Genomic DNA, 16,063 nt, shown 5'->3' with positions numbered 1-16,063 from the left:
CTCCTGAGTGCTGGGATTAAAGGCGTGATCCACCACGCCTGGCTTACTTTTTAATGATATCTATTTATTTGTGTGTGCATGTGTGCGTGTATACCTGGGCACACGTGTTAGAGAGCAACCTGCAGGAGTCAGCTCTTTCCTGAGGTGTTGAGTCATCTTACTGGACCAAGCAATTAATACTATTAATTTTAAAATTTTTATATGTTATGTGTGTGAATAGATCCCCTGAACCTGGACGTCCAGGAGGTCAGAACTCACCTGACAGGGGCCCGTGCGTGTGTGGGTGAGGTAGAGGGCACAGAGAGCAGGAAAGGGGTCAGACCTGGAGCTATGCTTACAGGCGGTTGTAGGAACTAAACCTGGGTCTTCTGCAAGAGCAGCAAAGACTCCTCCCCACGGAGCCACTCCCCAGCCCCCTCCTCGACCCTGCAATTTATTTTTTACAAACTCCTATTGGAGGGCACAGTGCCCGCGCCTGCAATCCCCGGCGCTTAGGAAGCAAGGCAGGAGAATTCGTAGTTTGAGGCCAGACTGGGTTACATAGTGAGACCCTGTCTCAAGAGCTAAAGTTTGGGCTGGAGAGATGGCTCAGTGGGTAAGAACACTGACTGCTCTTCCACAGGTCCTGAGTTCAAATCCCAGCAACCACATGGCGTCTCAATACCCGTAATGAGATCTGATGCCCTCTTCTGGTGTGTCTGAAGACAGCAACAGTGTAGTCATATAATAAATAAATAAATATATATTTTTTAAAAAGCTAAAGGTTGGCAGTGGAGCGAGGCCAGAGAGTCCTTACTTAGCTCCATAAGGCCTCACACTCTCTCGTCAACTCCCATAGTCTCTCACTAACCCTTAAAGAGATATAATAGTAGTAATAATAATAATAGTAATAATAATAATAATAATAATAATAATAATAATAATAATAGATAACTTCTTAGCTTACTCTTGTTTTTTTTCTTGAGATAGCCTCGTGCAATATTGTTCAATTTGATCTGCAGCTCTGGGCTTCAAGCAGTGCTCCTACTTCAGCCTCCCGAATAGGAGGCATCACAAGTGCAATTTCAATGTGCCAGGTGACTTCAGTGACCTTGGACAGGATGCCCCACAGTTCTACAATGTCATTTCTTTCCAGCAGGCCACCTGGCCACTTTTCTGGGTTTTGGAAGCTCTGAGCTGTTTTGGGAAGTGCCTAGCTCCTGGAGATGGCCATACATGAAGACTTCCCTCCCCGTGTCCCCACACCTCCATGGGCAGCCTCTTCTGCACTCTGCATCTCTTTGCAATGCCCAGCTAAGAAACCCGAGGCTCAGTTACAGCAGAGGAGGCACTGTCACTGTCCTGCATGTTCCTCAGCTCCTGCTCCCAGGAACCCCAGGAGCCCCAGAGTCCTGCGACACAGATGGGGGGACCCTCTGCCCAGCTGTCACATGCAAGATACCCCTGAACCCCTTCCTCACCTCTCAGACGCTGCGTCCTTCGTGGTCTGTTGGCTGGGGTAGTTCTGGTTGGTTTGTCTGGAACATTCTTAGTGGTCACGGTAAACTCGAGCCTGGGAGGGGGAGGGGGAGGGGGAGGGTGTTGATTGGTGGAATGCACACCTGTCCAGGTGCACCAGCGCTGTTCCTGCTACGAACAAAGAGGCTGTGTTAGAGGAGCACCGGCCAGGCAGGACCTCTGCAAGGTGGACCTGGGAGGTAAGGAGCTGGGCCAGGCGCTGACTTTTGACCTTGGGTGGGGCCTGACAGGATCAGGGCAGGCAGGGAGGATGCAGATAGAAGCAGTGACAGAGCTCATCACCCTTCAAGGACCTCTTTCTGGGTCTTGAGGCTTCCTGCTTTCTATGGAACTGAGCTGAGGAACACAGGGTACCGAGGGATAGGTGTGGGGCATTAGAACTGTCCATGGGGACCGAGAGACAGGGTCATCCCTAAGCAAAATGAGTGCTCCAAGCAGCCTAGAGTCCCAGGAGGGTGCAGCAGGGAGCCCCAGCACGGAAGAGCTTCTGAAAGGGATTAGGATCCTACCCTCATCCCACCTGCTTTCACGCAGATGGGATTTAGAAGTTCCACTCCACCCATGCAGTACAACAGGCACCTCCTGGGTAGCAGAGCCTCCGTAGAGAGCACACAGCGACTGGTGAACCCTTCAGATAACGCCCTACACACCAGCAACCCCCACCCACCCACCCAACAGCATAAGGCTCTGCCTTCAGTCGGGAAGGCAGAGGATTGGGAGAACCCAGAAGCAGGACACAGGCACAGAGCAGGGCTGTCACCAAGCAGCTGTCACCCTGTTAACCCAGGACGGATGGAAGAGCTGGTGGGGCTGCGTGAGGGCTCCTCCGGGAAACCGGTGACTCTGCAAGAGCTATGGGGTCCGTGTCCACGCATCCGCCGTGGTGTTAGAGGTGAGAGCTGGGTGACTTCCCCTCCCCCTCTCCTCCCCCTCCCTCACAAAGTCCCCTTAGGATGTCAGTGAGCCTAGACCCAAGACCACTCTATTCACTTCTGTCTGCCTCCTCAGAACCCGACCTCATTGTTGGCAGAGAAAGCAGGGACCCCAGAAAGTGGCAGAGCCACAGGCCCAAGTGCTAATGCCTACAGCCAGAGAGGGCCAGCTTCTAGTCTGGGCTGGCAGCCAGTGGCTAAGGGGATAGCTGGGGGGGGGGGGGACTGAAGCGCAGATGGCCTATAGGCCCTGGGGGTGACAGGGTCCTATGCTCGCCTCCGACTCTAACGAGATGTCAGTAAGTACCAGCCCCCCTCATCCTCCTCTGCCACCTTGACCAACTTTCTGTAAGTCTCCAGGGTGACCTGAAGTGGAGGACACCTACCTGGACCCCACTTCACTTTCCTGCTCAGCCCCTTTCATGAGCCAGAGCCCCTCCTCATCACCCCAGACTCCAGCTCTGGGCCCCTAGCTTTCTGTGGCTACCCAGAGCCTGAGCAGCCCCTGGGGATGGAGCTATGACCCCAGTGTCCTGTCCAGGGGGCCTAGCGTGGCTGAGAGAGCGGCTGTTCCGTGTGCGTGAGGACTGGTACTTCCTGGTGGCTCTCGGGGTGCTCATGGCTCTGATCAGCTACGCCATGAACTTCGCTATCGGGCGCGTGGTCAGAGGTAAGGCCTCCCCGGCACGCACAAGGCTCGGGGCGATGGGATTCCTGTACACGCTTGGTATATCAGCTGGATCGCTGGGGGGCAGTGGGGCGGGCAGGGCTGTGGGGAGCCAGGCCTGGAGTTGGCGGTGACTTCGTTTCTCACCAGCTTTGTGACCCTGGCAAAGTTCCTTCCCCTTTCTGGGCCTCAGGCATCCCATCTGCACAATGGGAGAGACCCTGCATGCCTCTGGGAGGCTTTACGTATGGCTACTGTCCATCCCTGTCTTTCTCCTCTCCCTCCATGTGCCTACTCAGTGAGCGCTCACTTCCTGTGGACACCCGGCTGCCTCACTAGGTCCCCCCTTTGGGTGTTTCAGGGACCCGGGGTTGGGGAATTTGGGGGAGGTGCCATCACTGGCTACTGCACAGATGGGAAACTGAGGCTCAGTCAAGTCTATAAATGGGCACGGTAGTGTCTGCCCCCCCCCCCCCCCCCCCGCTGAGGCTCTGGGTGGCTCCTGATTGCTGGTCATCTCCAGCACACAAGTGGCTGTACAGGGAAGTTGGGGACGGCCACCTGCTCCGGTACCTTTCCTGGACCGTGTACCCCGTGGCTCTTCTGTCCTTCTCCTCCGGCTTCTCACAGAGCATCACTCCCTTCTCTGGAGGTAAGTCATGGTCACCTGGCCCCTGGCCAACCTGCCTTGTCCTGCAGTCCCCATGCGTCCAAATCATTCCACATCCCGTGGTGGCTTCTGAGGAGGGTGGCAGGGAAAAGTGACCTGAGTAGGGAACCAGGCTTGGAAGAGACAAGCCATTTACCCAAAGTTACACAGGGAGAGGGACATCAGGGGACTTCCCCAGGCTCCTCGGTGACCACCGGCAGGAGCACAGATCACAAGGTCAGGGCTGGGCTGAGGGAAGCGGTGGCTACCAGGCCCAACAGTAGCCTTTAGCCTCAGGCCAGGAAGATCTCCCAGGTGTCTCAAGTGATGGCCCAATAATCCCTGGGTCCCCACCCTGCTGCTGCCACCTCAAGGCCTCCCCTAGACCCTCAGCTCTCTCTCTCTCCTAACAGCTAAAGTTAAGAAATCTTCCTCTCAGCGTGTGTGAGGTTCAGGGGTTGGTGCCAGAGAGTACAGTGTGTTTCGTCTGTACTGAGCACAGAGGTACTCTCTTGGAATAGCAGTGAGAGAGAGAGAGAGAGAGAGAGAGAGAGAGAGAGAGAGAGAGAGAGAACAATACTGGAAATGTGCCTGACTTCCTCTGATCTTGCTAAGCAGGGGTGGGACTGGAGAAGTGGGTGCATTGGGGGAAGAATGGGAGAGTGTATATTTTGCCTTTCCCTTGCCCCAGGGTCTGGACTTCCAGAGCTGAAGACCATGCTGTCCGGAGTGGTCCTGGAGGACTACCTAGACATCAAGAACTTCGGGGCCAAGGTGGTGGGCCTCTCCTGCACCCTGGCAACGGGCAGCACCATCTTTCTGGGCAAAGTGGTATGAACAAGGCGGCCCACAGGCCTTCCTCCCCGGGTCCGCAGGCTTATGGAAGCAGGGCTAAGTCTCCAAGTGCGACAATGCATCTCAGGAGAGCCCTGGGGTTTGGGGTTGGCTTAAGACAAGGATGTAAATGACGATGACTTCGTTGTCTTTGGGCCAGGCTTGTGGCTCTCTTTACCCTGGGCTTTAAGGAGGAGGGAAAGGAGGGAGAGGAGGGAGAAGAGGAAGAGGAGGAGGGAGAGGAAGAGGAAGAAGGGAGAGGAGAGAGAGGAGGACGTGGAGGAGGAGAGATGGGGGGAAGGACTCATATTCCCTAGGGCACAGACCCTTGGCCTGCATCACGCCTCTCCCTATCAGGGCCCGTTCGTGCACCTGAGCGTGATGATTTCGGCTTATCTGGGCCGCGTGCGCGCCAAGGCCGTCGGGGATACTGAGGTAAAGGGGACAAGGAAGAGCCCCTTTGAGACTAGAAGGGGAAGTGAGCTAGTTCTGAAGCCAGGGTTCTGGTTTCCCCAGAGCAAGGCCAAGGAAATTGAAATGCTGTCGGCGGCAGCGGCGGTGGGCGTGGCCACAGTCTTCGCCGCCCCCTTCAGCGGTGAGAGCTCTGTCACCGTAGCCGCCTTGTAGCTCCCATGGTCCTGTCCTCCCCAGTTTGATCAGGGCCCACCCCACCCCACCCCAGCTGACTCCTGATCCTGGCAGGAGAACCTCCAGTCCTTCCATGTGCACAGTCATCCCAGGGTAGTTGGGGTGGACTGTCCAATCGCTGTAGACTTCCTTTGAACTCATGTGGGTCTGAGCCTGCTTTCCTGGGCTGGAAAACTGGAAATCCTCACGTTTTGGAAATCCTTACGGCCCCACCCCGTAGGTGGGGATGGGACATGCTGACTTTCTTGATTTGAGTCAAGGACAAAAGTAACAGGAGCCTCCAGCTGTCCAGGCAGCAAGCAGCAGGTGAAGGAGAATGTGACCCCCCCACATCCTACAGCTAAGGAAAAGGGGACCTCCTGAGCCGCGTGTCCCCTAGGTGTCCTGTTCAGCATCGAGGTCATGTCCTCTCACTTCTCCGTCTGGAATTACTGGAGGGGCTTCTTCGCTGCCACCTGCGGGGCCTTCATGTTCCGTCTCCTGGCGGTCTTCAACAGTGAACAGGGTGAGCACTGTATTGGGACCTAGTCTCCGCCCTCTCTCTTCTGTGACTCCTCCCCCATTGTCTCCTCCCTCCTTCCCCTCTCTACTCACCCCTCCCTTCCTCCCTTCCTTCCTTCCTTCCTTCCTTCCTTCCTTCCTTCCTCCCTCCCTCCCTCCCTCCCTCCCTCCCTCCTTCCCCTCCTTCTTTCCTTCCTTCCTTTCTTCCTTCCTTTTTTCCTTCTTTTCCTCCTCCCCCACCTTGGTTTCTGGAACATCTAGTCAGAAAGTCTAGCTCAGGTCTGAGTAAAAGAAAAATCGTGTGTGTGTAGATGTGCACACCCATATGTGTGTGACTCAGTTGGTTTGTGGCATTGGGTGACACCGGAGGGATGTTCTCAGCCTGTCTGCACCACAGCGTCACAGAGAAGGTTAAACAAAATCCAGAAAACACGTGCTTGAGGGCAGGATAGTCCTGTTTCCGGGGTCAGGACTCCCAAGGGCGCACATCTTCTAGCCCAGCATGGAACTTTCCTATAGGAATCTTCACTGCTATTATCCTCACCACAATCCCCCATTCCTCAATCGTGAGGGCTTGGGGATGTTGAACTCTCTCTGAACCAGTGAGTGGACTCCACCAGGACCAGCTACAGCATCCAGGATAAGAGATGAGCCGCTGGCCTTGTGCCTATGAACAGAATACACGCAGCAGTCCAGGTTGGAAGATCCTGAAAATCTCCTCTGGGTACAAAGCTGTGTAATACGATTGGACACCTCTAGGATCTCCACATGGTCTTTGAGAGGGACACTACAAGTGACTCCTTTGACTTTGACGTCTCTCCTGTCCTGTCCCAGAACAAACTGTTCCTCCCAAGCACAGTGGGTAAATCACGTTAGACCCTGGTCAGTTCTTGATGGCCAAATTGTTGCCAGGGCGGCATCCAGTCCTAAGGTGTGCTCTGCGTCCAAACACTCACAACCCCTCAAGAGGAAATGACTTGATAGATACCGAAATGGAATAACAGATTTACTTATGTTCTGGTCAAAACCGGAAGGGCCACAACTTGGGGAGAAGCTGAGACAAGAGGACACACAAAGATATAGAAAATCTTCTGACATGGCAGAGTTCCTGTGGCACCAAAGCTTCCTGTCGGACATGGAGTTTTCTTGGGGGAAGTCTTAGCTGCTACCACCTTAGCGGCTAGTTGCCCTCTCCTTAAGCGTCTAGGTAGACGCTGAGAGAAAGGCTCTAAAGGTGAAAAGAGCTACGGCTGGCTGAATGGCAGGCCCAGGTTCAGAGCCAGAGCCACCTGAGCTCAGGGCATGGTGCTACCTGGTACGGGAGCTGCTTTGGGTGTGTGTGGGGTGACCTCAGACCCTCACTCCCACCCTCCCCCAGAGACCATCACCTCCATCTACAAGACCAGATTCCGAGTGGATGTGCCCTTTGACCTGCCTGAAATTTTCTTCTTTGTGGCTCTGGGGTAAGTGGGGTCTCAGGCACTGACAGCCCAACTGGGCTCCTTCCAGGCATGAACGGGAGGGGGGAGTGTCAGTTCGGGATTCACCCTCACTAACATCTCCAGGTTCATCTGCGGGATCCTGAGCTGCGTTTACCTCGTCTGTCAGCGAAATTTTCTCCGCTTCATCAAGACCAATCGCTACACCTCCAAACTGCTGGCTACAAGGTGGGGGAAGGCTGGCAGGGAGCGCCCACTCCCAACCTTTTGTAGCAAGCCCCACTCCCGAGTTAGTATCTTACCCACAGGTCCTTTAGATTTGGTCTGTGTAACAATGTAACACCTCACGGGATACATTTCTTCACTGGTACCCACCCCCAGCCAAGTCCCACAGCTCTTGACCCACTTTCTGGAAACCAAGCCTGTCATGGAGCCCTTCCCAGCATGCACTGTCTCCTCTCTCTGAGCCTCCCCCCCCCCCATCTTGGAGGGCCTCTTCCTCCCTCCTGGCCTAGCAAGGCCAATCCCCACCCTGGCTAGCTAGCCTGTCCTCACTGTCCCCCTCTGTCCCAAACCACTGCTCAGCCCTCCCCTTGCCATAGCCCTCCTCCTGGGCTCCCCTACCTTCCTCTCCGGAGGGGGTCTGTCAGTTTTTCTGCTCTTGCCCACCTCTGTCCACAGCTCTTTCCTCATTGTGACCCCTGGGGCTGTGGGCTTGCCTGTGAGGGAACTGTCATGTCTCCCAACACCGTGGGAGAAGGAGATGGGGCAAACCAGAGAGATCTCCCTTTCTCTCACAGCAAGCCGTCCTACGCAGCTCTGGTCGCACTGGTCCTGGCCTCGGTCACCTATCCCCCTGGTGTGGGCCGTTTCATGGCTTCCCGGGTAAGGGGCTCTGAGCTACTGGGATGGGTGGGTGGTGAGTCCCCCATTTATTGTCTCCTCTGTGTAGGTCCCGTCTCATTCATCCCCCCTGAAACTCTCCAGGGGAGACCTTAGGGGGGTCGCTTTTTAGATGATGAGGTTATATTTCAGCAATGCCAGCGTCACCCTCAGGGTCCTCAGTACCTGAGGATAGAAGAGTTGAGGCCCGGGTGGGCGGGGGACAGTTGGGGACCCGCTGACCTCCTCCACAGCTGTCCATGGCAGAACACTTGCACTCTCTGTTTGACAACAACTCGTGGGCGTTGATGACCCGGAACGTGTCCCCACCCTGGCCTGCTGAGCCCGACCCCCAGAACCTATGGTTTGAATGGTACCACCCGCGGTTCACCATCTTTGGGACGCTGGCCTTCTTCCTGGTCATGAAGGTGGGTCCCTCCTGTTCGCAGATCTGGAGTAGTATAGGACTGCCTTCACGAACGGACACTGGAACATTTCCACTTCCAACCTGAGCCTGGCCCACTACACTCCCAGAGAAGTCACAGTCGCTTCTCCAGCCTCGGAGCCCTTTTTTCCTTTTTTCCTTTTAATTCAGTTTCTTCATCTTTACAATGAAATAGCTCAGCATCCTTAAAGAGGTGGGCATGGTAGCATGCTTGGAAAAACAAAAACAAAACAAAACAAAAAACTGGACCCCAGCACTGTAGGGGTGAGAGGTCAGGAGGTTCCCTTCGGGCTGTCTGTCTGTCTGTCTAACCTCATCGGTAAATGCCAGGTTACTAAGAGACTCTGTCTTAAAGGAGGTGGACAACAGCATAACACCTGAGCTTGTCCTCTGATCTACACACACACACACACACACATACACACACACACACACAAATTTGCACATGCATTTTTAAAAAAATGAAGCAGTGGGCTAGTTACTCTTTCTACCCAAAGAGTCAGTTAAGGGCAAGAAAACAAAATGACCTAACACGTGCCCAGTACACAGTGGGCACTCAGGGTTTGATTTCTTCCCCTGTTCGATGTCATCTGTGATTCCAGTCAGCACGGCATCCTTTTCTCTGGGAAACCCCCAGCTCTGTCCCATCCCCCCCTTGCTCACTCCTGCCGTGGTGGTCCTAACCTCTGCCCTCTGGTCCCCTCTCCCGCTCCCCGCACAGTTCTGGATGCTGATTCTGGCCACCACGATCCCCATGCCTGCTGGCTACTTCATGCCTATATTCATCATTGGTGAGTCTGGATCCCGGGAGGTCCAAAGGTGCGGGGCAGAATCCTGATTCCCACACACCACCCGTCTCCCAGGGGGTACTGGGAATGAAGCAGGGTCCGAGGGTCTTGGGGTCAGGTCCACCTGACTGGCCCTTCACTCTGAGTCTGTGGCAGGAGCGGCCATCGGGCGCCTCTTGGGAGAGGCCCTGTCTGTTGCCTTCCCAGAGGGCATTGTGGCTGGCGGAGAGGTCTATCCCATCATGCCTGGAGGCTATGCTCTGGCCGGTGAGTGGACCCAGGCCCTTCAGGTGGGAAGACACCGTCCCCACCCCACCCCACCCCGTGGGTCAGAAATATAATTGAAGGGGCCGATGCTTGTGTATGGCACGGAGTGAACTGTATGTATGTACAGTGTGCCTCCCAACTCCTAAAGCCCCGCCCACTCCCAAAGCCCCGCCCACTTCCAAAGCTCCATCAGCCTCTGAACCTCCGATCTCCCTCTGCTCCCTTCCCTCCTCCCTCTTTCTTCCCTCTCCCTCCCCTCCTGGTTTCTCTGTTTAGCCCTAGCTGTCCTGGAAGTCATTCTGTAAAACAGCCTCACTGAACTCAGAGATCTGCCTGCCTCTGTCTCCTGAGTGCTGGGGTTAAAAGCGTGCACCAACCACCTCCACCCAGCTCCCCGCTCTTTCTTAGCTCTGTCTGTTTCCCATTCCCCACCCCCTCTATGCCCCTTTCTCTTGCCATGCCTGGGCACTTTAGACATTTCCAGTATGTGCCCTCCGGACATTTCTGACCCTAGCCACAGTTACGCCCTTGTCCTCTGGGCGAGCTTGGCCCTGGCTGGAGTCACCCACGGTGGTTCTGTCCCTGCAGGTGCTGCAGCCTTCTCGGGGGCGGTGACCCACACCATCTCCACAGCGCTGCTGGCCTTTGAGCTGACCGGCCAGATCGTTCACGCGCTGCCTGTGCTGATGGCCGTGTTGGCGGCCAATGTCATCTCCCAAAACTGTCAGCCCTCTTTCTACGATGGCACCATTATGGCCAAGAAACTGCCGTACCTGCCGTGGATCCGTGGCCGACAGATCGGGTGAGCCTGGGACTGAGGAATGGGATGGCCAGGGTGGTGTGGAAGTTAAGGGACACCTCCCCCCACACACACCCCAACACCACCGCAATTGCCTTCAGCCCATTATCTGGCCCTCAACCTCCCCAGAGTCTCAGGGGCTGGGAGAGAAAGACAGAGCTTGGACAAGTCTTACTTCAGGTCACTTGGAGGTTGAACATCGCCTAGGGGGCCTCTCTCCTCCCTCTCTTGCTCGGCTGGCCTAACTAGGTGGTCAGGAGCTGGGATGCAGATGCTGTGAGAGGTCCTTCCTCAACCAGGATGCACCCAACAGTTTCTGTTCCCAGAGCAGCCGTGACTGAGGCTTAAGATCCTCTGTGTCGCCGGGCAGTGGTGGCGCACGCCTTTAATCCCAGCACTTGGGAGGCAGAGGCAGGCGGATTTCTGAGTTCGAGGCCAGCCTGGTCTACAGAGTGAGTTCCAGGACAGCTAGGGCTACACAGAGAAACCCTGTCTCAAAAAAAAAAAAAAAAAAAAGTAAGACCCTCTGTGTCTAGGTCCAGCTCCAACATCACGGAAGCTGCTGTCCTGCTCCAACCCTGTTACCTCACTGTCCTATGTGTGACTTTTCTCATGCTCTCAAACTGTCTATAAAATTCTCTCAGGCACGAGAAAAAAAAAAAAAAACACAAAACAAAGAGAAATTTTTTATAAAGGGCAGAATTCTGTGAGGTGATCCCGCCCCCTCTGAAGCTGGTGTTGGAGATCTGGGGACCCAGAATATGCCCGTCAATGAATCCATCTCTGTGTTCCTTCCCACCGCAGAGTCCTCCTAAGCGTTCCTCATTGCTTCAGTCCCTCTGGTCTTGCACCCAGAAACCAAAAATACTTGTTACTTTTCTCCTTGGTACAACAAAACACCCAACGAAAGCAACTCGAGGAAGGTTGGGGGGGGGTATTCTGGCCCACAGGCTGAGGGTACACAGTCCATCATGGCGGGGGAGGCATGGCGGCAGGAACCCAAGGCAGTCACGTAGCATCCACCAAGCAGAGAGAGACAGATGCATGCTGGTGTCCACCTCGCTTCTTCTTTTTCTTTTCTTTTTTCTTTTTTTTAAAGACTTATTTATTTTATGTATGAGTACACTGTGGCTGTACAGATGGTTGTGAGCCTTCATGTGGTTGTTGGGAATTGAATTTTAGGACCTCTGATCACTCCAGTCAGTCCCCGCTCACTCCAGTCAACTCCCACTCCCTCAGTCCCTGCTTGCTCCAGCCCAAAGAGTTAGTTATTATTATACATATGTATGCTGTAGCTGTCTTCTGACACTCCAGAAGAGGGCATCAGATCCCATTACAGATGGTTGTGAGCCACCATGTGGTTGTTGGGATTTGAACTCAGGACCTCCGGAAGAGCAGTCAGTGATCTTAACCGCTGAGCCATCTCGCCAGTCCTTGCTTGCTCTTTAGTATTAAGTTCAGAACAAAGCTCATGGGATGGCACTGCCCACACTTAGGGACAGCTGACACAGCCTAGGAACGATTTTGCCGAGGTCTCATTCTGTATCTTATTAATTTGAAGGTCAATATTAAGTTATCAACTATCACACATGGGTGCTGCCCTGGCAAGGTTTCCTGTCTTGTCCTGGGGGGGGGGGAGACAGCACCCCCACTGCAGGGCCTGCTACAAGCTTTACTCTCTCCACAGCTCCTACCCTGTAACGGTGGAGCACTTCATGAACTGTAACCTCACCACTCTAGCCAAGGACATGCCCCTGGAGGAGGTGGTCAAGGTGGTGACCTCCACAGATGCGTCTCAGTATCCCTTGGTGGAGACCAGAGGTACTCGGCTGGGGTGGGAGTGGGGGGAGGGGCACTGTGTGGGAGGCTGGGTGGGGATTCCCTCCAAGTGTCAGGGTGGCAAGGGCAGGCAGGGAGTTGGATGTGCCTCTGAGTCCAGACTGTGCTGTGTGACCTGGGGCAAGTCCTTTAGCTTCTCTGTGCTTTGGTTTATTATGAATGAAATGGACATAACACACACGCTAACTTCTGGGGATTTGGAGACAGAAAAGTCATTGTAAAGCAGCCTGGGGACGGCTCTTGGGATGCTAGTCAAGGATGATACAGCATCCACAGCTGCCAAATATACAAGTCTGAAACTGAGTTCCAATAGGCAGGACAGTTACCCGCCGTGCCTCCCAGCCTGCATTCCCTCGTCTGTAAACTGGGTGAGAGGTGTCCGAGGAAACTGAACACTCTGTAATTTTCCTCTGACACTTAAGAACACCCAGCCTGAGGCTGGAGAGAAAGCACCCATTGGTTAAGATCGAGGCTGGGTTTTTTGTTGTTGTTGTTGTTGTTGTTGTTGTTTTTTGTTTGTTTGTTTTGTTTTTTGGTTTTTGAGACAGGGTTTCTCTGTGTAGCCTTGGCTGTCCTGAAACTCACTCTGTAGACCAGGCTGGCCTCAAACTCAGAAATCTGCCTGCTTCTGCCTCCCAAGTGCTGGGATTAAAAGCGTGCGCCATCACATCCGGTAAGGCTGTTCTTAAGGTACCTGGCACTCTCATGGCAGCGTAACTCTCTTTCGGGGGACTCTGGCGCCCTCTTCTGGCATCTATGGGAACTGCACTTAATATTTGCCATGCACGTATGCAGGCAAAATATTCATACACAAAATAAAAAAAAGTGCCTAGCATGTTCATGGCACATAGTAGGGGCTCAGATAATGTGATTTCCATTTTTATAACAAGTCCCTTCCTCTGCACTTCCTAGAGTCTCAGACCCTGGTGGGCATTGTGGAAAGGACCCACTTAGTGCAAGCCCTCCAGACCCAGCCAGCTTCCTGGGCTCCAGGCCAAGAGGTGGGCTCTCCTCCTGGATGTGGGGACAGAGTGGCAGTGTGATCAGGGCTCTGAAGGGAGAGAGGAGTTCAGGGGTCAGGAGCCTGGGAACTGCAGGCTGGCTCAGACCCCATTTTCTTTCTCCAATCCCAGCGATTTCTCCAGGACATCTTGGCTGGAGGCTGCCCTTCACAGCCAGTGACCCTGCAACTGTCCCCAGAGACCACCCTGTATCAGGTAAGGGAGAAAAATGGTGGAGAGGGGGGCTCAGGCTCCACATCCTCTCTCTGTGAAGTGCTGTACACACACACACACCCCACATATACACACATACCACACAGACATACACATGCACACACATACATATACACACACCACACATACACACATAACACATATACTCACATACAACACACAATACACACACTCAACGCATATACCTACATAAAGAACACACACATACACACCACACACACACACACACACACACATACACACACACACCACACAAATTTATATACACATACACACACATTCATCTGCAGACATGCCCAGCAGCCACAGCCTGGGTCACCCCACCAGGGTTCCTGGGGCAATGCAGAGGAGACAGGGACTTGAGAGAGCTTGGGGAACATGTGCTTTCAGGTAGAAACAGCTGCTTGTTAGTTAGAAGCATCCATGTGGCTGGAGCGATGCCTCAGCTTTAGAAACACTGGCTGTTTTTCCAGAGTGTCAGGGTTCAATTCCCAACAAGCACATGGCAGCTCCAGCCCTAGGGGACTCTGCACCCTCTTCTGGCCCCAGAGGCACGTCATGCATGTGGTTCACAGTCATGCATGCAGGCAAAACACTCATGCACATAAAAAAATGGGGCATGGTGGCAAACACCTTTAATCCCAACACGTGGAAGGCAGAGGCAGGAAAATCTGTGTGTTTTAGACCAGTCTGGTCTACATAGTGAGTCCCAGGACAGCCAGGGCTACATAGGGAGACCCTGTCTAAAAAACTAAACAAACAAACAAAAAACTTTCATTGACGGGGGTGGAGGGGGGAGACAGGATTTATCTGTATAACCCTGACTGTCCTGGAACTCACTCTGTAGACCAGACTGGCCTCGAACTCAGAAATCTGCCTGCCTCTGCCTCCCAAGTGCTGGATTAAAGGTGTTTGCCACCACTGCCCAGCCACAAAAAAAAGTTTTTTAAAAAATATTTATTTACTTATTTTATGTATATGAGTACACTGTAGCTGTCTTCAGACACACCAGAAGAGGGCACCAGATCCCACTACAGATGGTTGTGAGCCACCATGTGGTTGCTGGGATTTGAACTCAGGACCTTCGGAAGAGCAGTCAGTGCTCTTAACCACTGAGCCATCTCTCCAGCCCCCTTTTAAAGGTTTTTAGCATCACACGGGGACCCCAATTGAGCCCCTCCCCCCAACTCCTGTGAGAAAACTGCTAGGCTACCCAGTCTCTCAGAGCAGGCACCTGGGGTGGGAGTGACAGACACAGTCTAGGAACCTGGCTATGGCCCCAAACTTTCTGCCAGGCCCTGATGTCCTTGAGGCCCAGGGAACCTGGACCAAAGGATTTCCTCTGCCTGAGGCCTTACTTCTTATGTGGAGTCTGGCTCCCCCTAGTGGTCAGACTAGACACAGACGGCTGGACTCGATTCTTCCACTCACCTGGACAGAGAAGGGTGTGAGGGCAGAGGGGTGTTCCCTGACGCGATCGCTATCGTTTCCTGTCAATCGCCCTGCAGGCACACAGCCTCTTTGAGCTGCTGACCCTTCAGGCGCTGTTCGTGACGTCACGGGGCAGAGCTGTGGGCTCTGTGTCCTGGGTGGAGGTACTGGGTCTTGAGGGTGGACAAAGCAGGCGCGAGAGGATGGGGGAGGGGGGAGAGGGTGCGGGGTGCGCCAAAGTTCCCCTTTCAAAACTCCACGGAACTCTGATGTACTTTATTCCTTGGACTAAAGTGGCCACTGGGTCTGGGACATCAGTTACCAGCCTGCCACCTTCTGGGTTAAGAGTCCCTTATCTAAGCCACGGGATAGGTGCCAGATATAAATCTACAGGCTCGATCATTCTGGGGGAGGGGTGCGTTTGATAGAGGCCAGAGATGTCTTCATCCCCCTAACCCTCCCCCCGCCCCGATCCTTTTTTTCTCTGTTGTAGCTGAAGAAAGCCATCTCCACCCTGATCAACCCACCAGCCCCCAAGTGAGCCAGTGTGGGGGTCGGAACAGCAACCCAGCTGAGGGCTCCAGATGCTGCAGAGCCCCGCCCCTCTTCCCTCCCTACCTGCACCCCTCCAGTCCAGCTCAGCTACTCAGCCGGCTCTATCCAGCTGAACAGGGCTCCATACTTATCACAGCCCACCCCGAGAGGACAACCTCTCTCTGGTCCGGAAGGGACAAATCTCACCCCGATGGACGGGACGTACCTTCTGGGATTATCTATTCACAACCAGTAGCTCCTGAGAAAATAAAACTAAAGATGATTCGCGGAGCCACTGTTCACCCATCTTCTCCCTCAGGAGTTTGCATTCGGTCCCTTGGGTTCTAGTGTTGGCCTAGTTAATCTTTTGGGGCATCTGGTGCTCACAAGAGCATTGCATACTGGGCCTGGGGCCCCTCAGCCTCTGCACCGTAGAGGGGAGATGGAAAGGAGAGACAGTCTCTACTGGGTCTTCTGATGCTTGGCCTCACGTATCCAATGACCTTGAATGTGTGTGGCCCTGTCCTCCAGACTCGGTCTCCCTGTGGTACAGCTTGGTAAAGCAGGGTCCCTGGGGGTGGCTCTTCAAGATACTCCTGGCCTCTCCAGTGTTTGTGTGTTGGAGGCAGGAGCCTTCCCCAACCCCTCAGACCTT

At 54.1% G+C, this 16,063-nt stretch overlaps 1 protein-coding gene across 1 annotated transcript; it reads left to right on the top strand.

Moving 5' to 3' along the window:
• The first annotated feature begins 1,600 nt into the window (after nucleotides 1-1,600).
• Nucleotides 1,601-15,699, top strand: LOC110323136 (chloride channel protein ClC-Ka). Its single transcript, XM_021200245.2, has 20 exons — nucleotides 1,601-1,697; nucleotides 2,306-2,410; nucleotides 2,992-3,120; nucleotides 3,641-3,769; nucleotides 4,458-4,597; nucleotides 4,958-5,035; nucleotides 5,117-5,195; nucleotides 5,628-5,753; nucleotides 7,128-7,212; nucleotides 7,315-7,416; nucleotides 7,989-8,073; nucleotides 8,325-8,498; nucleotides 9,237-9,306; nucleotides 9,460-9,570; nucleotides 10,159-10,372; nucleotides 12,057-12,190; nucleotides 13,121-13,209; nucleotides 13,342-13,425; nucleotides 14,952-15,038; nucleotides 15,368-15,699. Exons 2-20 carry the CDS (start codon nucleotides 2,311-2,313, stop codon nucleotides 15,413-15,415), a joined length of 2,064 nt encoding a protein of 687 aa, XP_021055904.1. The 5' UTR covers nucleotides 1,601-1,697; nucleotides 2,306-2,310; the 3' UTR covers nucleotides 15,416-15,699.
• The last annotated feature ends 364 nt before the right edge of the window (nucleotides 15,700-16,063 follow it).

This window comes from Mus pahari, chromosome 6 (genome assembly GCF_900095145.1).
Source record: "Mus pahari chromosome 6, PAHARI_EIJ_v1.1, whole genome shotgun sequence".
NCBI classification, from domain to species: domain Eukaryota; kingdom Metazoa; phylum Chordata; class Mammalia; order Rodentia; family Muridae; genus Mus; species Mus pahari.
This window is presented reverse-complemented; position numbering and strand designations above follow the sequence as displayed.

Excerpts from the sequence above, each read along its gene's own strand:
- LOC110323136 (XM_021200245.2), top strand. The coding sequence starts at position 2,311 with ATGGAAGAGCTGGTGGGGCTGCGTGAGGGCTCCTCCGGGAAACCGGTG. Across the intron at positions 7,417-7,988 it reads TCCAAACTGCTGGCTACAAG|CAAGCCGTCCTACGCAGCTC; the intron begins GTGGGGGAAGGC and ends TTTCTCTCACAG. Across the intron at positions 13,210-13,341 it reads CCTGGGCTCCAGGCCAAGAG|CGATTTCTCCAGGACATCTT; the intron begins GTGGGCTCTCCT and ends CTCCAATCCCAG.